The following is a 23149-nucleotide window of genomic DNA, read 5'->3' on the forward strand; positions in this document are numbered from 1 at the left end:
GAGGCTCATCAGATCTACTTAAAAAATTACTTCATGTGGTAACAAGTAAATGAACTAGATTAATTCAACCTAAATAAATACTTTGAATGAATGATTCTTTCAATCAAAGTAATTTTTTTTTTGCGTTGAATAAAACTTGTTACCACATGAAGTAATTTTTTAAGTAGTGCAGGGTGGTTTGTACCAGGCTGGGTTCCAAAGGCTTGTAAAAAACGGATCAGACTGGCATAAATGAGCTGCTTTTGAAGCATATGAAATTTTATAATCTCTCCTGGCAGAGCTGAGAACGTAGTGCTGTAACAGCAACCGATGCACTGAGAAATCTGATCCCTGACTGTCTTTAGAAATCATTTGGAAACCTGAATGATATGATATTATATAAAAGACCTGTAATGTCCATCTTTCAGGATTATTTTTGCTAATGAGCTATAGACAATTCAGTAAATGTAGGCTGCAGAAACAGTGACCTTGATTTGCTCTTGGGATAGATGCTAAAGCTATGACTAGAGTCAGCTCTATAATTATTGGCACGCTTGGTAAATATGGGGAAAAATCAGTCGTGAAAATGTCTGTGGGTAATTGCCTCGATCTCATACTCAGAGTCCTCATAATGCTTGATGAGAATACAGACAAAGCAATCTGAGAGAATCCTCAATACAGTATCCAGTGCAATATATCGCTGCTCTCTGAACAAAACCTTAGATTTCCATTTTTGCCATTTTTCAGTTTTTGACATAATTTGAAAATGCCTGTTGGCCTTTACATTGCGTTGAAGTTAGATGAATGAACCAAAAGAAATTACCCAAAATGACCTGTAAAAAAGTCTGGTTACATCAATTTAATATAAAAGCAAAGTATGTTTTATGGATTATTATTATTATTATGGATTACTACTGGGGCCAGTGGGGCCAGTACCCAGGAGCCTTTGAATTCCATGGGCCTCGGTGGGCTTCAGACTACAAGGCTCAAATATTTGGGACAATCCACTACAGATGTAAACATTAGATCAGGGATGATCAACCCTGGTCCTGGTCCAGTGTCCCGCACGATTCAGATGTTTTCCTATTCAAACACACCCTCTAAACCTGGCAATCAACAGGTAAGTGCAATCAGGTATGTTTGAGCAGGTAAATCACCAAACTGTGCTGGACACCAGTCCTCCAGGAGCAGAGTTGTGCAGCTCTGCATTAGATCATCAGCATAATTGAATCTCAGAAATCCGATGCGCGACTGTCTATACCAGATCAGTCATTAGAAATCATTTGGAAGCCTGAACGAAATAAGATATTGTTGACGACCTCTCAAGTCCACATGTGTCTGTATCTCTGCTCAGATCTGTAAAATCCATCTTTCAGAATTAGATTCACTGAGCAGGAGAGGAGCAGTGCGCCAGAAAGAGGGAGAGAGGACAAACCCGTCATGCATTAAGCTCAGTTTTCTGCTTTATCGATTCATCCACTACATGACAAACTGCAGACACAGATTTCCCAGAGTATGGGGCACGAACTGGGATGAAAGGAGATGACTGCAAGATGGAATCGGGTCAAAATGGAGAGGAATGGAGTGAGATGGATGGACAATAACATGCAGACAAATAACTAGTCCTTCACTGGGTATTGTGGTCCAGGGTGTGGACGTATCCCAAGTGTTTGTGTTGTACTGTTCGAAAACTGTATATGCAGTCTGGACTTTTGGCTTTCAAAAACCCTTAAGGGAAAGATCTAATGCTTGCTCGCTCTCTCTCCACTTCATTATGTCTTTATTTGTCTCATTCTACTGAATTCTCTTACTCTGGATAATATTGTGGGTAATGTTGTGGTTACAGTGCACTTTCCTACTATTGTTCAGCTGCTGAGTGAGCGGAGTGAGCGGAAAGTCCACTTTATTGTTTTGTCCATTGCACAGTAGTGAGTTTTCTTGGATTACAGTGATACATGACATATGAATAATAACTCTGAAAGACAACGCACAGTGTCATTGTTTTGTGTCAGTTTGCATTAAACACTGCGTGATGAATGTTAGACTGTATTGTATTTCTTCATCATTTTCTTCACTGTTAATCTTCCCTTCGGTACAGAGCAGAGCTCATGTCTAAAATATGTAGCAACGTATTTGATTTATTTAACATTTTCAGAGTTTTATATTGATAAGAGAGATTCATGCTGCATGTCTAATGCTCCAGGATTTCAGATCATAAACAGCTAATGGACTAATCAGGGCTGAACTTCTGACCAATCAAGGCCAAATTTCTGACCAATCAGGGACAGCCTTCTGACCAATATGGAACAACCTTCTCACCAATCAGAGCTGAGCTTCTGACCATTCACGGACAGCCTTCTGACCAATCTTCTCTGAGAGATGTTTTAAAACTTTACCACCCTGACTTTGACTCATTTTCATGTTTTGTTTTGCTTTTTGTTGCCCATTATAACACGATGGCAGATCGAATGAATAGCCTCCATAGAGGCCCTGGGTAAAGCATTTCAGTGCTGTAAAGTGAGAGGCTCTCTCCTGTACTGTTTTAATGCAGACTAGAGGTTCACCGGCAGGTCAGGGCCCACTATCCACAGATCAGGTGTTAAATAAGGCGTTTTAATCTCGCTCTGCGCTGGACTGATTTTAAGGGTCTGCTCTCGAGAGAGGCCTGCAATAAAATTGAGCTTCATTTTGTGCAATCATCAACGGTTTTAATCATGCATATTAGTCCTCCAATAACTTAAATGTCATCTAATCCAGAAAAAAAAACAGTGGAAAAAAGAAAGCTGGTGCTTATGGCTAATTTCCCCTGGCGGAGAGTGCAGGGCGCCGAGACAGATTCAAGGTCTTGCGTGGTCCAGCCTACACAGAGGAAATGAATGAGGAGCTGTGGGGAGTTGCAAAATTGACAAATCACTCAAATGGTGGCTAAATGAATGATTAGCACTTAGGAATGATTGCCTCTATCAAACAGCTATTACTGTGTGTGTGGGTCGGGGTCTTTTCTCCTTTATTGTTTGGTTGGGTTCAGCAGAGGAGTTGGAGAGTGTAAGGGGAAAATGACTGTTAGAGTGTTGACCTGTGGTCAGTGCAAGTATATTCTACTGTTCTGACGCTTGGAATCTATCGTCATATTAATAATTCAGTAATGTACATATTGTAAAATATTACATTTGAGACCAAATATTTTTAGATGTTCATTTAATATGTAATATTATTGGGAACAAGTTATTATAGGAATAATGTACTTTAATAATCTACCATAAAGTTATCAGCCCAGAGATTTGATCACCACTTTTGTTGATGTTCTATGGCTTTCTGAGACTCGAGACTTGACTCAGACTTGCACCTCAGAGAATCAAGACTTGACTCAGACTTGCATCCCAGAGATTTGAAACTTGGCTCAGACTCATACCCCAGAGACTTGACTCAGACTTGCAACTCAGAGACTCAACTCGAACACATACCTCAGAGCTTTGATTCAGATTTGCACCCCAGAGATTCAAGACTTGACTTGTATTCACACCTCAGAGACTTGAGACTCAAGACTCAACTCAGACTTGCACCTCAGAGACTCGAGACTTGACTCAGACTCACACCTCAGAGACTCGACTTGGACTTGCACCTCAGAGCTTTGACTTGGAATTGCATGCCAAAGATTCGAGACTTGGCCCCGACTCACACCTCAGAGACTTGACTTGAACTTGTACCTTAGCGTTTTGACTCAGATTTGCACCCTAGAGATTTGAGACTTGACTCAGACTTGCATTTCAAAGACTTGAGACTTAACTTGAACTTGCACCCCTTAGACTTGACTCAGACTCTCACCTCTGAGACTCGAGAGGCAGATTTGCACTACAGAGCCTCAAGACTTGGATTCATACCTCAGAGATTCAAGACTTGACTTGTATTCACACCTCAGAGACTTGAGACTCAACTCAGACTCGTACCTCAGGGACTCAAGACTCAAGACAGACTCGCAACACAGAAACTTGAGACTTGACTCAGACTCGCTCTTCAGAGCCTCGAAACGACTCAGATTTGCTCCTAAGAGACTCAAGACTTGATTTGGCCTGACATTCCAGAGACTTGAGACTCAGACTTGCACCTCTGAGAGTCAAGACTTGACTTGCATCCTAGAGATTTGAGTCTTGGGCTTGCACCTCAGAGACTCAAGACTCGACTTGGACTCATACCTCTGTGGAGACTGTAGACTGGGGTTTAATTCTTCTTGTATAGGTCTTTATGATTTTGTGTAAAGGACATGGTTTAGGTGGTCACTCTGACTCGGCTCTTATCTCTGCTTCACCTGGTGCTACATTCTTCATTCCTCCAGCAGTAGGAAGTCAGAGAGTCAGAGCTTCCCCAGGCACACCTCAAAGCTTTGTACCCAACAGGTCGCTTCCTTTCTGTCTTCGCAGAACACCACTCTCCATCTCACCCTCTGTGTTTTCCTAAGGAAATAATTACAGTGAGGACAGAGCTGTTCCAACAAAAGCCCTCAACTGCACCCCCCCAAGGGGCTAGTGGGGGAACCATTCCAGAAACCCCTCCCCTTCCCCACCACCACATCACCAGTCTTTGTTTTATGTGCTTGTAAGTCCCCGCATTAGGTGGAAGCTCTTGCCAGGGATATATATCTCGCTGTGAGCTCAGGCCTATGATGAACAGTCTGGCCAGTCATTGTTCAAACAAACATTGTTGTTTCTTCTCCTCTGCTGTCTTTTTTCTCCCTTTCATTTTCCTCCACGGCTGTCGTGCTGATGTGTGGTTGGATTGAGGGAAGTTCTTCACCGGTTCCTCGCTGCGGGTGCAGACCTCAAGCTGTGCAATGGGAGACTCATTAGCCATGAATAGAGACCAAGAGGCTGAAGTGCTGAAGCATCTTCTAAACTGATTAGTGAAGTTCTGCAGAGGAGCTCTGCACGCTGGGTCATGCTCGAGTAATATACCCTTGGTCAAAAGTTTTAGGACAGCTAGATTTTCAAAATGTTTTTAATTCAAGTAAGAATGTTTTCTTAGCCAAAAGCTGCCTACATGTGTGTGTGTGTGTGTGTGTGTGTGTGTATATATATATATATATATATATATACTGTAATGTTTGGTCAGCAGGGGGAGCAGTGCACTTACCTCAAACTCCGCCTACAAGCACAGTCATTGGCTCACACACCACTGAATGCTGTCCTTTCATTAGCTCCCTACAGAAACTTCTGCATTAAATAGGTTGTGCTTCATGTAAATGATATGTATGATATGAGCTGGAGGGCTGGTGCTTGATTTCACGCACTGCAACTGATTCATCATTGCCATTGAAACATGCCATGCACTCCTCAGTCCTATAGTCCAACACATTTACATATATATCCGTCTATTCAGCCTACAGCAGTTTAGCCCCGCCCACTCACACTAAAGTTATAAGGAGTCCAGATTGTTTTTTGAAAAAGGCAGCCAATCAAAATGGAGCTCATTTAAATATATCGGTCTTAAAGGTACAGTACCAAGAACAGCCTGTTTTATTGTAAGGGATAAAGAGGGCTGGGAAGTTGTTAGTGTAAAAATATATATATATATTTTTTGGTACATAAAACCAGACAAACTGTAAATTTACCTCTGAGAAAAAATAAGATGCAATAAAAATAAAGAATGCTTTAAAGTATCTAATATTGATCTTGTAGTACTGTAAGTACTGCCACATTTATATCTCAAGATATAAACATGTGAACGGTCACAGCTTTGGGTGGTGGAATATCACTGTGAACAATCCTAAATATTAAAAATATCTAGCTTGTCTTTGTCTGAAGGTCTGGATGTGCTAGAACATGATGGCTCAATAAAAACTGTTCATGCAGTGTTTCCATCATTATGTCAGTATGCTACCTCAGTTTTTATACACCATTCTCATTTCAAATATTTTTTGATTCCTTGCATAACTGATTAACTGCAACTTTTGACAGTTTTCCACAATTTTGACCTAGAATTTTTTTCTTTTTTTTTAGAAACATTTTCTGAAAGGGCAGTTTGCATATTGAGACTGTCCAAGGAGTAACATTTATGTACTCATGTAGGTGGGAAAAACATTGTTGATTAAATTAGTTCATTGAAATTTCAAGAGAATTCAAAGATCTGAGGAAGGCTAGGTGTCCCCAAAGTTTTGATGGGCAATAAACATCAGGCTGTCTTCAGAAACCATGCAGGGGGTTCATTGCTTTCTCGGCTGCATTGCAAACGGACCTTGACCACAATCAAGGCGGGAAAAAGTGGTCCTATTATTGTGATGCTGGAGATCAGATAAAGCTGAAAGGCATTTCTTACATTTGCTTCCAATTTCTTTATGCTGAGTTTCCTTGAGCGTAATTTACATCAGAGGAAAGCTGGTGATTTTGCCTAATAGAACCCGCTGCACACCAGACACCGACATGAAGTTACATCTCATTGTGCAGAGGTAGTTTAGGTCCATTTCCAAAGACCCTCAGACCCAGATGGAGATCAGAGAGCTTATAAACGCAGTCTGAGCCTTCGTGATAATACACTTCCCAATGTTCGCCACAACTGACCCGTCAGATCTGACTGTTTTTCTAAACTTCTGAATCGCTGCCAGCTTCTATACTGTGGGGGTTTTCTCCCCAGGTTGGGGTAGTCACGGTCACTGCAGGCCTGTGGTCTTCATTAAACAGCCCGGGCGTTATAGTACAGTGCGGACCCTCAGGGCCGAGCGATAAACACGCATGAGCGACTCTGCGCCCCGCAAAGCTTTCTATCCCGCAGCCCCCCCGGGGACCCCCAGACCCACCGCCAAGGCCACAAAACAGTCAAATGTCCTGTGACCCGGCCCACGTCTTGCCCTGTTGAACCGCCCCTCTGCAGTAGGGAATGCTGGGAGATTTATAGAATCAGTAGGTGTGAATCGCAGGGAGACTGTAAAGAGCAGAGTTATGGGCTTTTATAGAGGCAGAGAGGCTCAGAATGATACGCAGTCGCATATACAACATCTAAGATTACTTCACTCATCAATCACCCCAAACACAGTGTGAACAGGTGAAGCCAAAGAAGATTAACGGCAGCTACATTTGTAAGAGGTTATCTCCTTTCTTGAATTCTCAATATATACTTTTGTTGCTTATTATTAAGTTAATTTTAAATTTAAAATTTTCATTATTGGATCTTTATTATGATTATGCCAGTGTTATATAGCAGAGCTTAAGTACAGTGTTACCAAAAAGTATTATAATAAAACCTGTTCTTCTCTCCAAAGAAGATACTTTGATGAACATAGAGTTGAATATGAACATACACAAAGAATTATCACCAGCTGAACTGCTGACTTTGTCTTAATCCCACTGAACACGACTGACGTGTCATTTTGAGCTTGTAAACTTGAAGAGTTGTTCTTGTGTTTTCTACCAAGCAGTAAACTATGAATTTAATTACACTATTGTTTTGCTTTTATGTGAACAGTTTTGTGGGTGAGCCATTTACCTAAAGCACACACCTGAGAAAGATGCTGTATTGTATTATACATGTTATACAAATACAAGAACCATATTTGGTACATATTATCTTAAAAGAACCCATATTATGGGTAACTGAATTTTCCTCACTTTAAAAATAAATTTGTGAACATTCAAGTGTTGAAACATGCCATGCACTCCCCAGTCCATACAGCCCAACACATTTACAGATATATCCGTCTATTCAGCCTACAGCAGTTTAGCCCCGCCCACTCACACTAAAGTTATAAGGAGTCCAGATTGTTTTTTGAACAAGGCCAATCAAATTGGATCTCATTGAAATATATTGGTCTTAAAGGCAACACAGGGTGAACATGTGAAGCCAAAGAAGATTAACGGCAGCTACATTTGTAAGAGGTTATCTAATTCCTTGAATTCTCAATATATACTTATTATAAAGTTCATTTTAAATTTTATTTTTTCATTATTGTATCTTTAAGGCCTGCACAATCAGTAGCTACATCACTCGATTAAACGCGTTTAAAAAATAATTTGCTATCATTTATGTTCATAATGGGATGTATTAGTGATTAGTCTGCAGCCTGAATGATAAATAGCCAAGCCACATCTCCCACAAGGGGGAGCTATTCGCACTCAAGGTAGGTTAGATTATTCCTATAGATTCCCCTTCATATTCCTATTAGATCAATCTTCTCAAAGTGGCTTTAAAAATGACTTAAATGGCACTAAATTGAATTGTCTTCTACCTGTAAAAGTTTGTTTGCAGATATCCTAGATAATACATGTTTGAATTTCTTATAATTCTTCTTTTATATACTGTACATGTTATTGCTCAGTTAAGGCCATTGTTATTGTTTGGTGTTTGGTTGTTTAGCTTTAGAAGTTAAAGTAGCCTTGCAAAAACGAACTTCAGAAGGAATGAAAAAAGCAACTGACTTGTCAAACACTGACTCACTTATAAAACTTACCCAGCCCACACCTATGAGTGTAGAAACTGAAGTTTGTACAGCTCTATTCTCCTCTTTTTGGATCCTTTTGCTCCAAAATAAAGTGCTGAAGCTCCAAAGTGAGACGGGTGATCAACAGTGAAGCAGAACAGGAGCTGAACCAACACAACCGAATGAGAATCAGGAATTAAAAATTCATAAAAATGGAACTAAATAAAAATACATTCCTCTGTCTCCTGTTCATACACGTCTCCTCCTCCTTTCTCTCCGCTCTTCCGGTTCTCTGATTGGCTGTTCACTCACTGAGTTCATCTCTGACCATCTCTCACTGCAGGACTCATAATATCTGAGGGTCTGTGATCACTCCAGAGTTCGATCGGGGCGCTCGTTTCTCCTCTCACACTACAGATCATCCACACCATCAGTACTTATGATTGAGCTCCCCAACTTGGAATAAAATTCGTGAAGTGTAGGCCCAGCTTAAGAGATACAAGACTCAGCTCAGAGACTTAAGACTTGACTCAGACTTAAACTCAAGAGACTCAAGATTAATCACAGACTCCCACCTCAGAAACTTCAGACGACTCAGGCTTCCACCTTAGAAACTGAGAACTAAACTTATTCTTGCACCTCAGAGACTTACACAAAGTGATATAAACATCTCTGCTTTCCTTTCCAGTAGGATAGTATAAGTAGAAGTATGTTTTTAAATATTATAATGACTCAGGAAAGTGCAGATCCATTAAATTTTTGCTTGAGTACTTGGAAGTAAATGAAACAAGTTTCTACCCACCTCTATACTAGCACATGACCTCCTTGACCCCAGGATGCTTTCCTATTATTTTCAGTGTCAGCTAGTCTTTATAATAATGGTGTTTCTCTTTCCCTCTGTCCTCCCTCCACTCTCTCTCACCCTCTGCTCATCTCCTGGTGAGCTGGGCTGAATGACTGCAGTAATAACGTGCCCTGCCGGGTCCATCGCCGTTCCGGGGCAGGAAATTAAAGTGAAATACTGAACCCAGGGTCCGCTAACACACTTTCTCCTGCTAATAAAATAGTGCTAACCTGACTGTCATCTTTATGGCCTACATGGCCATTAAGGGGAATTTTCTATGTTTAACAGTAAATCACCACTTCAATGCATGAGGTTTGCTTTGCAAAGAGAAAATCAGAAAGGAATAATACAGCTGAAATACACCCAGCCACCAGGGCTTTAACAGGACCGCTGGCACAAAGCAACTCTTTGGACAGCTGAAAGGATTTACAAGCTGGACCGTCCCTTTCCAGTGGAGGCAGTACATGTGAAGGTGTCAGAGGAGGACTGCGTTCAGAATTCAGTGCTGTATTAACACATACAGTGTTCATTTACGTCCAAATGGACTCTAGAGTGCTGTAAAAGTTGGAACTTGTACATTCTGTTAAAAGAACACGCCAATAATATGTTATTTTTTTATTTTTGTCAAGGTCTTCAGAAACACTTCTTTTGGTCACACTTTATTTGGATGGTCCCCTATAGACACTCTACAGATACTTAAATCATTAACAAACCTTTTGGTGATATTCAGTTGATTATCAACAACAAAGGTGGGAGTAGGTGTAGGTTTTGCCTTGAGGTTAGGATCAGTGTTAGGTTTGGGATCAGGGACAGATTTAATAAAATCTTTCACACTGAACTTGAAGTTCAGTTGTATTTAATGGAAATTGAGTTAAATGTTACTTAAAGACATACTGAGCCTTTACAAAGCATCTACAGTGGACCATCCAAATAAAGCATAACCACATTTTTTATTAATGTTTGTGAGAAACTATTAAGTTAAATTGCATTCATACGCTCTTATCATGGTTATAATATCATACATTTATCAATAATAATCTTTATACACAATGACAAGTAGGTAAATTCACTTTAAATCTAACTTTACCTGAGAGCATTATAAAGACATTATAAATATAACTACAAAATATGCATGTATAAAATGTATTTTTGTAGTTTTGTAAACATGCATAAAAATGCTTTAGAATCAATAACTAGGTTTATCATGCATTATGAACTATTAACATAGTGTTCATAACACTTCAAAGAAACTCCCAAATTGCAAAGTGTGTTAACACTAATGAACCTGTCTACTCATAAACATAGGCTGAGCAGTGGAAATAGCATGGCCTTTGCAAGCATCAAGCAAAGTGACACAATTTATGTACTTATTATGACTATAGACTATTTTTGATGGATATGTGACATGTAGCCCCATTATATGAATGTGTTATGAATGTGTTCATAGCTTCTTATAGACACGGCACTCATAAAACGTGTCCAGACCTTCTTTAGTCTCTGTTGCAATTCTGGCAGGACACAATGAGTCAAGGTCTGAAGGAAAAGCGTAGCCCGAAAGCGAGCGCCTGGCGCACCTAGCCAAAGTGCATAAAACCTTCTCGTTGAGTCGGTCTCCGAAGAAAAACAGCATTGCTTATCAAATTCTGCCGATGCTTTCAGGGATGACACACAGTTCCAAGAAACTGCCCCTCTCTCTGCCCACCAGACAGCTGCATATCATTTATAACAGAAATGAGATACTAGATACCAGGCATGAGTGAGAGAAACACTAGAACTAAACAGCTTCCTGTTAATTCAACACACATTGCCGAAAACCACAGGCTTTAAGTGAATTTGACTTTTCGGCATATTGGAGGGGGCACTTTCTTTAAGCTCCAAAATAAATCACATCACCTGCAGGACAAAATACCAAATATAGTGTTTCGTGGAGGTCTGTCAAAATGCCAGTGCGTTTAGTTTCTGGACCCAAATGTGAAGCTGACCGTAGGGGTGAGATCACTCCTCCATGTAAACGGCCAGAGGCCCAAATTACCCTGGAGTTTTCATCGGTGTTCTACATGGCCTACATTTGAATACAAGATGGAATACTGTACCAAATCATCGAAGTCTAAATATGTCAGTAAAATGTTGTAGCCAGTTATCTGTATCACAAAGCAAACTGTAATGACGTATTTCTGCTCCGGGGGCCGTATTACAGAAACATCCTGACTCTCTATTTAGTCTCCATGACGACTTCAGTAGGGACTGAATTTTGGACAGTAGCTATTCCAGAATAACAGTTCCTACCTTCATAATCTCATCATGAACTCCAGATAAGAAAACAGCATCACACAAACATCCTAACTGGACTAAACCTCCTAAATCCTGTCCTAACTTTAGGATGAACCCCAACAGGGTCCTCACTTCTGTTTGAGGTCCGTTTCTATGGTTTTTAGGCAGCTGAGTCAGCAGCATAGTTCACTACCAGCATAATGAGCTCCATTTATCTCTACTGTAAAACGCTGCTTTCACTGTGAGATGATTTTCTTTTCTAACTCTGCGTTTTAAAGATCTCAGACGCTGCAGACTCGATCTCCACCGCCCCTCTGATCACCTTCGTGTGTTAATGTTGATGATGAAATATTACAGTGATGGTGGTGAATAATGAGGAGGCGGAGCTGAACGTGTGTCTGTTTATTAGGAGGAGTAACGTTAGCGCGCTCGGCTAAAGCGTTTGGGAAATGGAGACTGAAACTGGGGAGCGGCGATGCTCTGATAAACAGCAGGGGGCGCTCTCACAGTATTCACACCTTACAGTTTATCACACTTTAGTTCTGTTTGAGCTTTTTTACATCAGTAACAGCAGCTGTGACTCACATTTTTAACATTAAATTTGATTGTGTTTACATTTCAGGTGGTTGGTTGCTAGGCAACAGACAGATTGTTGATTTCAATCGAGTAGTTTAGGATTTCCTAAATTAGGATAAAATATGATTCTGTAAGATAAGACAAAATGACTAAATTAAGATCAGATTTGATGAATTACATGATAAAAACAATATTAATGCCATAAACTGCATGCTTTGTTGGTTCTCTACATGGCCATATGAACAGTCTTTCATTTTTTGTATTTGACCCACATGTTAAATTCTCTGTCTCTATATCTGTGTCTGTATCTTTGTGATGATCCAGCTCAGAAATCCAGTTCAGACACTTCCTGAATCTGTAGAGTCGCCCTTTCCATTCCATCTTATCACGAGATCATACGAGACTCACATCCGGAGTTATGAGCCTATGAAGAGGGGCTGAGATACACGTCATCTGCCTCTCACCGTGTGGAGCTGGTGGATTGGTGTGTCCGTCTACATTCTGTGTGAAACTGACCGATGGACACTCAGGAAATGACTAAGTACTGACCATCACGCCGGAAACCCTTCATTCTTCACTCAGTCCACATCGGAGACTCATGTGAAACGGCGTGCAGAGAGTTTACAGCTGCTGAAGCTGCTGCAGCGGGTTTTGGAAAGTAGTGATGAAGATAACGGAGCATTTTAATATGAAACATATGAGGATCATGTTATATGAAGAGCCTTTAATAACAAGAACTAAAGTGTCTGGATAATTATTTTCTCTCAGTGTACATTTTAATTCCATTTATATTTAAAAGTTACCTCTAATGAAATCCACTAAATAAATAAATAAATAAATAAATAAATAACACAAAGAAAAGGCCTTTTTCCTGTGCTAAAAGAAAAAAAAGTGCACCTGTAAGCACTGTCCCATTAGCTCCCTCAAAATATTTGCACGGCTTATGAGTGAAAAACATTAGTTTTCTAGTGACCCTAAGAGAATATCATTGCCCTGTATATCAGTACTGGCCTGTAGTCTACACCCCTTTTGTACATACTCAGCCTTTGAAGACGTGAGCCGGCTATAAGAGCGACTTCTACTTAATAACCCTCAAATCTGTTTTTACCATAATATTATTAGTAAAGTGGGAGCTCTTAGAACTTGTGTTCATAAACGCACCGCACTCTGACTCGGCCTTCACCAAAGGGAAAATAAGTCATGATCATGGTTTTGGCAAATAGCCTGTGGTCTGGGCCTCAGTGAGCTCTGCAGTGAGGGCAATGGACCACGGAGATGTCAAGTGTGTAAGCACGCTTTATTTCTCTTTACTCTAGGGAGATTGTTGCTATGGTGACATTGTGATGGTGTACCGATTATAATGGGTCTTATGACAGTATCTCACAATGAGACAGTGGAAGAAACTGGTAAAATTACTGGTACTAATCTGGTTTAGAGCTACATGTTGGACAAAGCCTTGTATTTATATCTCAAAGATTTTGACAGATAAGAGCTTCCAAAGGAAGATTAGCTTTCTGATCAATACAATGAGTGAGGTTCAGCCTCAGTCGATGGGACTGATCCCTGATCAACATGGTGGAGAAGATGTTTATGTGTGCATTATTAATTTAACCCTCTGTTGCCTCAGAACAACAAAGTTTCCTTAGTTATACATATTTAACTTCATGAATGTATAATGTACCTGTTTCTCCACTGGCAGAGAAAACGACTCTAAAGGCTGTTACACACCAAATGTGATCTATTCTGATGACAGTAAACTAATCTGAGCACATGGAATACTGACAGTATCTTGCATACCAAGCTCGATTTTTCGGATGGCGAAAATGTAGCATTATTTTATTTGCCCTTTTTGTTGTTTTTTTTTGGTGAACTTTTTTGTGGACAAAAATTGACTGACCAATCAGAATTGTCTCTGCTGTTGGCAAGACAACAACCAAGATGATGGAGCAGCTGTGTGCCAGCGAATAGAACTCTTTCACAAATGCTAAAAAGATAAGAATCTCTAAAAGCAGCTCAAACTGATCTATGAACATCAATATAAGCATTTTGTATTTTGTGTCAATGTTCTAGGTCACATTTGACGCGTGAAGGCTTTAAAACTGCCCTAACAGCAAACCAGAATTCAATTGGAATAGTGCATTGTAAAAGCTTCAGGATGTCTACACTTGTCTATCCCCAAATGTATCATCACTAGTCTAATAACATACAAATAAAATTGCATTATAGCGCCCCCTGGTGTTGGGCAGACTTAGATCTGCTAAGTCTACTGAGCTAACTAGTCAAGTGTTCCTATTAGTCGGTGACAAAAAAAAATGACATTCACCTCCAACTTTCAGCACTCTCCAAATTTTGTGTGGTGGTAGAGATCCTCCTCTTCTCCACTCCATGGACTAAAAGCCTGTTCTGATGATGTATCTTGAAGATGGAGGAACCTTTGGAAAACTGCAACTGCTTTGCGGTGGAGTTTTGGGGGCTGTTAGCTGGAGAACGCAGAGTGAAGGCAGATTACTAACATCACTGCTACGAAGCCAAATTTCTTACAGCAGCTGTAAAACTGTGGTAACTCTCTTTAAATCATTGTTACAGTGGAAATAATCACTCAAACCACAGAAATGACTCAGATGAGGAACCAGCTAAAGCTACCAAGGTCACCATGGTAGCTGTTTATCAAGACATCTTACCTCAGTTTGGATCTGAGTGAAAGGGTAACAATTCTTCTTTAGTCTAGCTTGGTTGTATTTATTATTTAGTGGCCAGGCCAGGGGTCGGCAACGTGCAGCTCCGGAGCCACATGCAGCTCTTTTACTGCCCTGTTGTGGCTCCACAGCTGAATCAGATTTGTAGGTAAAAATAAAATAATCCTCCTTTACAGTAAAATAAAGCTCTGCTGATCGTTCAACACAGTTTAACAATAAATGGTCTTAAACTCTGGAGTTAATGTAGAACTGCTGATTCACCCTTTAACCCTGAAGATCAGCGCAGACTGCTGGTCACCATAGCAACACAGACAAGAGCCTCGCCTAGTTAGTAGCTAACGAAACGGCAGAGAGAGAGATTTAAGATGAACATCGATAATTTGGAGACGAATGGACTTATTAGTGTTTATAATCACTCCAGCTGGTTTCCTGATACGTTTAATCTGCAGTGAGAAACTGAAACACTAAAAAGTCGTGAAGCTGAAGTCAGTTTCTCATTTGAATTAACCTTAAGGTGGAACGGGAAAATTCGAATGAGAAGCTGGTAAACGAGAAGCCGACTACTGTCTCATTAAAAATTGAACATTGAGAGACATTTTACAAGAAACTGTTCTACTTTTAGAAAAGTTTCCTGCTGGAGATGTGAGAAAAGCGACTATAGCTGAGCTAAAGTTTAAAGCAGAGCACAGTAAGTCTGTGTTTTCAAATTATTGAATGTATTAAATTTGTTACCCTATACAGGACATCAGCACATACTGAGACATATTTACAGCCAAGATGGTAAAATGGACAAAAAATGTTGTGGCTCCCAAGGTGGTTTGATTTTTGCTGAAATGACAAAATTGCTCTTCTTAACATTTGGGTTGTGACCCCTGAGCTAGGCTAACAGTCAGGATTGGTTGACAACACAGGGATCCCAATGGCTGTGATCAAGAGAAGATTGTAGTGAGAGAACAATAACGAATGAAAACATGAAAATGATTTGTCATTCATGTCAATCATGAATTTTGTCAAAAACAATGATATTGAGTGATATAATGCTACAGAATACTGCATGACACAACAAATAACATTTATACTCTAGTTTTAGGCCCTTAAAAGAAAGAAAGAAACGCATTCTAATGAATTTACATCAAATTTGCAGACATTTTGATGATATTTGTTGATATTTGAGATATTTCAATAGGAGGGGTGTAGGTTGATCTGGTGGGTGTGGTATTGTAGAGCGACTGTATGTCCTGTGTATACAGTATCTGTAGAAAATAAGTTGAAGTAAAGAAAGCGAAGTGTGTGGACAATAACAGCCAGTCCACCATTTCAGCCCTCCGTTTCCGCTCTCTTCCTCTCGCTCTCCGCCCACAGTGTCTTCAGAACGTGCTGCCAGCAGACGAGTATTCCTCTTACCCAAACAGTTTGTTAATGTTAGTTTTGGCTGAAAGCAACTCGCACTTCCCACTTAGACCCATCTTCCTGGAAACGTCCTCCACGCTCCGTCACATGGCGTTTGTTTAAGAGAGCTCAGCTCCACTGCTTAGAGTCGCTAAGACTCTCTGCGTGTTTTTGAGCCATCATTTGGCTGAGATATTGGCGAGTTTCCTGATGTCTGCACATTTAATGCCACAGTCTTTTCTCTTAGAGCGACTCCTTTTGGTGACTACAACCAAACACGGGATGGGCCACAACAGGATCCCAGAAGGTTATAGGGGGGTAGCCAGACTTCTGAAAGGCCTTTTAATTTCAAGCATGTGGTATCTTAGCCAGCCAGTCAGCACTTAGTAGCAGTAATGTTAGCCAGCCAATCAGCACTCAGTAGCTATAATGTTAGCCAGCCAATCAGCACTCAGTAGCAGTGATATCAGCCAGCCAATCAGCACTCAGTAGCAGTTACAGCAGCTGTATAACTGTGGTAACCATCTTTAAATCATTGTTACAGTGGAAATAATCACTCAAACCAGATGAGGAACCAGCTAAAGCTACCAAGGTCACCATGGCAGCTGTTTATCAAGACATCTTACCTCAGTTTGGATCTTTTTCTCTGACTGAAAGGGTAAAACTCTTTTAGCCAGCCAATCAGCATTCAGTAGCAGTGATGTCAGCCAGCCAATCAGCACTCAGTAGCAGTGATGTTAGCCAGCCAATCAGCATTCAGTAGCAGTAATGTTAGCCAGCCAATCAGCACTCAGTAGCAGTAATGTTAACCAGCCAATCAGCACTCAGTACAGGTAATGTTAACCAGCCTATCAGCATTCAGTAGCAGTAATGTTAGCCAGCCAATCAGCACTCAGTAGCAGTAATGTTAGCCAGCCAATCAGCACTCAGTAGCAGTAATGTTAACCAGCCAATCAGCACTCAGTAGCAGTAATGTTAACCAGCCTATCAGCATTCAGTAGCAGTAATGTTATTCAACCAATCAGCACTCAGTAGCAGTAATGTTAGCCAACCAATCAGCATTCAGTAGCAGTAATGCTAGTCAGCCAATCAGCATTCAGTAGCTGTAATGTTAGCCAGCCAATGAGCATTCAGTAGCAGTGATGTCAGCCAGCCAATCAGCACTCAGTAGCAGTGATGTTAGCCAGCCAATCAGCACTCAGTAGCAGTGGTTAGACAGCCAATCAGCACTCAGTAGCAGTAATGTTAGCAAGCCAATCAGCACTCAATAGCAGTAATGTTAACCAGCCTATCAGCATTCAGTAGCAGTGATGTTAGACAGCCCATCAGCATTCAGTAGCAGTAATGTTAGCATCCCACTACCCAAAGCCTGTTTGCTGTAGGAAAATGGACATTTACAGGCTACATACTATTAAAGGAACTTTAATACTTCTCAAAATTAAGAACTATTAATTACTAAATTCCTGCATAAATGGCTCAAAATATGTTTAATTTTTATTTTTACCCATTTAGCTCCATTGACCCCCATTCACTGAGGACTCGCTAACACCTTGCAGCTATTTTTTGATATAATGGGAGAAACAGGAAGAGGCTGGGCTCCCCTTAAACTGGCTCTCGTATTATAATGTGTACAGTATGTGATTATGTAGTTCTGCACATGCTCAGTTGTGCTTGTCTTCCTCTGAGGTACCCACCCTGCTCTCAGTCAGCCCAGTTAAGTTCTCTTCAGGCTCTCTCCCAGTTTGAGTGCTGTGAGGAGGCGGGGCTTACAGAAACCATTCCAGCTATTGCTAATCAGCGTTCTTGGCACCGAGCACACTTTTCCAATCCAGATTCATTTTGTTTTTTTTCTCCGACTGTCCGTGTTTTGGTTGGAAGAGGTGTGCGGTCGATACCATCAGAGCAAAATCAGATATTAGCGGTTTATCGTTCCACAAATTATTTACAATGGAAACAGGAGCCGAGCCCCGGCCCCCCCTGCTCAGGAGCCTCGAGCCGCTTATATCTCCATCAGTGTGACGGCTAACTCCGCCGTGCCACCGATTGCGCAGCCGGAGCGGCGACTGACCCAAAACTGTAGAAAATTAGGCTGCGGCCGCGGAGTCTGAGTCGGGCTGCTGCCCAGAGCTTCAGCTGTGGCTCAACAGAGCTGGACGGGAGTCAGCTGAACATGTGTGAGATAGCCATCGTCAGCAGAGCTGACCAGCCTCTCCGCCGTCCTACGTCAATCCCTAATGCGACCCATTCAGACAAACAAACTGAGGCAAATTTACAAAGTCATTTACCATTTATGTGTCATTAACATAATCTCTTTTCTATAACAGGCAAGAAAACAAGAAAAATACTTTCTTGTAAACTTTAAATGTCAGCATGAGCTCATTGCAACAAGGTTTCATCATCTAATGTTTGAGTGTGTGTGCATGTTTTATACTTCTCTCTTATAGATTCAGAATCATACCATCATCCGGGGTGGAGAAGTCCAGAGAAACTGTACTCAGGTCAAAGTACGGATACTAATGTCAAACTTGCTCAATTAAAAGCAAAACCAAAAATATACACCATTTTTTAAAAGTTTGCAGTCAAAGTTTTCAATGATGTCAAATAAGTATGGTGGCAGATAACTGTATAAAATGTTTCTGATATGCTTCTCCTGGTTATATAATTACAAGAATTAAGAAATATTAAATGTATTCAGAACGATGAGCTTGTATATTTATTTTGCAAGGAAGATAGTGTGACAGAATTCATATAAACAGATAATAGGGTATAAAATTTATCCTTCTTTTTGACCAAAATTCTTGAAAGATTGAATACATTTTTTTTCTAATTTACAGTAGTAAAATCTGCATTGTACAGTCTTTTGGAAAGTTATGGCATATTTTGTTTGTTTGTTTGCTTGTTCTTGTCTTTTTTAATATATTTAAATTAGCAAAGATTACAGACATAAAAGAATTTGCAGAAAAATGCCAAATTTAAGTCTAAGTTTCACAAAACATGTAATCTGACCAGGGGTGTTCAAACTTGTGCAGACTGTATGCTAACATACATAACAATATTCTACAATATGTCCTTTCAGTGCATCAAAATAAAATGTGCTTTAGGCATTTATGCCTCTCACAGTGTAAAATGTCAGGTGACTGTTCAGCCACCTATGAAGATTAATTCAACTAGTAAAAAGTTTGCCCTGATTTTATGTTTGAAAGTCGTTGCAAAATAGAGCAGCTTTAAAAAAAATCATCTCTTTGAAACTCCTTTTGTTCATAAATCTTCTGAAGTGTCACACAGCACAGCCGACAACAAAGGACTTTTATTCTGACATGTTTTAAAGAAAGAGTGAACAGCGTAATGCCTCATAAATAGGACCCCAAGAGGCCATCACAGCAAAATGCTAATGTCAGCAGCATTTTCAAAAGTATTGAAAAATTTTCGTCGTGATTAGGATAGTTTGGTTCACAAAATCACATGATGCACCTAATTTAAAGTATATTAATCAATAATCATAATAAAAAATTACATATAACCTTGATTTCAAGGACAAAGGACCAGGTTATAAACAATCAATACATTGAATGGATTATTGCAAATAAAAACATGCACCTCATATCCTTTTTAATATATGTATATGTATTTTGAAAGTCTTATTTATCACTGAGGCTTTCAAGTATAGTAACAAAGTATAATTAATTAATTATCTTCCACTCCTCAAACATTTCAACCATTAATAAAGCGGTTGTGTTTACACAGATCAACACTGAATGACAACAAGGGCTACCAAATTCTCCTGGATCAGCCTGCAGCTGCAATAATGTGGTCCAGAAAGCAGGAGGAGAACATTCTAAAAAAGTAGTGTGAAATCGATGAGCATTTATCAGTGACGTTTACCTCTGACTGACGCACCAAATGTGATCTAATTTTCGGCACTGATTAGTCATATTGCTCCCAGCTGAGAGCAGTTTGGTACGGTGATGCAACCTGGAGCAACCTGGAGAAATCTGGAGACAATCAGCCACTGACTGATCTCACTTGATCAAGTAGGTCAAAGCAGCGTCAGAAACTCCGCCCTTGGAGTTGCATGGAGCATTTGATATATTTATGGTACACTACACTGGCCACAACTCACAAAACAACACCACACACTTGTGTGCACCAGTTTTAAACAGTCTGACAGGAAACAAACTTTTGTTTATCAAGCTGAATGCTAGTAGCATGTTCTGTACACCTTTCAGAGAAAGATGTAGACACTGGATTGAAATACATCTCTGAGACGTATCCATCTTTAAAAGTTATTCAAGAGTTTAGTTTGAAGCAGTGCTAAGTAAATGAAATATCACATTTTTAATAGGCACTTGTTTTTTGCAGTTGCATCATTTTATGATGGCCTGCCCCATATGTCATTCATAAGCAATGGTCAGTATTTCAAATGGCTTCTTCATGTAAAAGTAGGTCATGAAACCCACCAGACCTTCTGACAATAGTCAGAAGTCTCACCTTTGAGACAAAGTCGACAAAGACAAGGAAAAATATTACCAGCAAACTGTGAAGCATCCCAAGCTAAAGCATCCTGCAGGTATGAAAAATGTTTATGGACGATTTATATCTTACTGCTGATGACTCGATGTGAGAAAGTTAAATAATAAAATACTAATTAAATAAGGTAAGGTTTAGTTTGCACAGTCAGGAGTACGATGTGAGGAGGGTCATGATTTTAACTGGAAATAATACAGCAACAACTTACAGGAAAAAAAAAAAGTTTCTTATATATGTAAAACAATGGATTGTCTCACATTTCTGCAGCAAGGCTGGGTGAGTGTGGGGCTTCTTTTAGGGTGTGCTAAGCTTTTCCACACCCCCACTCAATGCACACTTGATGCACCATACGAAGCCAAATTATTAAGAAGAATATCAGTGAAGTCCACCTCTTCCAGTCAGAATGTGGTCAGTTGTGTTTCAGAAGAAACTCAAGACAGCACAGAAGAATTACTGCATAATCATGGATTTGAACCAAAATCTTCATCTTCTAGTGAAACAATGTTACTTATCATCTAATTTACTAGGATCCAGTAAGTTGTACTTTAGAGCTCCCCAGAGCCTGGCATAGTACAGTAACAGAAACTTGATTGGTTGGAGGCCAGTGGGGCCAGATAAGATCTGCTAACAAGAACACCAGGGGACAGTCATGAGAAATTTTAGATTTGGATATACAAGCATAGAACCAAACTGAAATTTGTGAAAGGTCAAAGGGGCGATGGTGCACTTGTCAACAAGCCTGTAACTAGCACATGGGTGTAGTGTTAGCATGGCAGAAAATACCCACAAAACTCAAATTAAGCATGTAAAAGCAAAGAGAACACAATACACACAGTATGAATAAACATTTCCTCTTACAAGAGAAAAACAGCTCCTTTAGCTAAGAATAGTGGTTCAGTGGCTTGTTTTGCTTGTGTTATTTAAAAACACTCAAAACTTTTCTGTTTGCACAAGCATTTTGCTGATATCAGTTGTTGCACTATTAACTTACTAATATCTCTCCATAAACGGACCTGTCCTGTTAATCAATCTCTCTCTCTCTCTCTCTCTCTCTCTCTCTCTCTCTCTCTCTTGCTCTCTCTCTCTCCCTCCCTCTATTTGAGCCCCTGAGGGACGTCTGCCTGAGTCGCCACATGGGAGCCACCAGAGCTGCTAGAGTCACCAGAGCTCCATCTCTGTTGGCTGATCTGCACCGTTTTGACCACCATGGAGTTTCATGCTGTACAAAGCTGTGCAAACCTCACCCTCATGATCTGACCCTCCTGCTGCTGCTGCTGCTGCTGCTGCTTAAACTCACACTATCTAATTAACCGTTGCTCCGCCTGTTTTTCCTGTTTTGTATTCTAATATTTTATACTAGCACTGTTTGCTATCCGGTGTGGTCCAGAGGGGGATGGGTTCCACTTTTGAGTCTTGGTTCCTCTCAGTGGTTCTTCCTCTTGCTCTTAGGGAGTTTTTCTTGCCACTGTTACCACTGGCGACGCTCATGGGGGCTCGGACCCGGATTTTTCTGTAAAGCTGCTTTGTGACAACACCTGTTGTAAAAAGTGCCATGTAAATAAACTTTGACTTGACTTGACTTATTGATTGTACTCTGGAAACAAAAAAAGAGCATGCACTAGAGAAATTTGGAGGCGGGGTTTTTTAACAAGTTGTCTCCAGACGAGTCTTCTTGTTATAAGATCACACCTGGCTCCACGGAGACTAGTTTGGTCGTTGTTCAAAATAACTACATTAGTGAATATACCAATAAGAGTCTTTGGGCAAGACTCCTAACACTGCCTTCGCCTACCTGTATGAAATGATCAAATTGTAAGTCGCTCTGGATTAGAGTGTCTGCCAAATGTCGTAAATGTAAATGAATGTGACACTTTTCCAAAGACATTATTGATGGGATTCCCAGTGATAATCTGTGACTGCACGTCTGAGTAACTGCACCGGAGGGGGCGCCCAAGAGCAGTGAACTCATGGAATCCGAGCCAATGTACAAGCTCTGTTCCTGATGCAAGACTGAGCTGAACCTCACTAAATTTTGCAGAACTGCCATAACAGACAATTATTACACGCATCCACCCAGAGGACACTTGTATAGCCTAAGGCAAGTAGGGCGGGGCCTCAAGCCCCCTGGTGGTCTATCTATGCACGTGCCTGGATGAAACACATGGCACAACTGGACTGGACCTTGAACCTAAATTGCAGAGTTATTTGCTGAGCAGCGCTTTTACCTGGCAAGTTCTTCAGGCAGAACGGTTAAGAACACAACGAAATGTGGTTTATCTTTCTTTTACAGGCCTGTGTTTCACAATCACTTCCAGCTGTTACAGCCTTAATATCAACTGCGAGTCTTCCAACAGCAGTTTATCTCTTCCTACATCTCAGCTACTGATTCATCTGACCTGGCAAAACACCTTTTTCTTTTATTTCCCCAGCAATATCAAAAAGTTTTAAAAATCCACTACGGTT

At 40.4% G+C, this 23149-nt stretch overlaps 1 protein-coding gene across 1 annotated transcript in view; it reads left to right on the forward strand.

The window, feature by feature from the left end:
• The first annotated feature begins 1012 nt into the window (after positions 1-1012).
• LOC118808781 (bone morphogenetic protein 2-like) overlaps positions 1013-23149 on the forward strand; it is a 72735-nt gene continuing 50598 nt past the window's right edge. The window contains exon 1 of the mRNA XM_036571658.1: positions 1013-1099. Coding sequence (XP_036427551.1) covers positions 1013-1099 — 87 coding nt within the window. The remainder of the gene's footprint in view (positions 1100-23149) is intronic.

The sequence above is a fragment of the Colossoma macropomum genome, unplaced genomic scaffold, assembly GCF_904425465.1.
Source record: "Colossoma macropomum unplaced genomic scaffold, Colossoma_macropomum, whole genome shotgun sequence".
Classification (NCBI taxonomy): domain Eukaryota; kingdom Metazoa; phylum Chordata; class Actinopteri; order Characiformes; family Serrasalmidae; genus Colossoma; species Colossoma macropomum.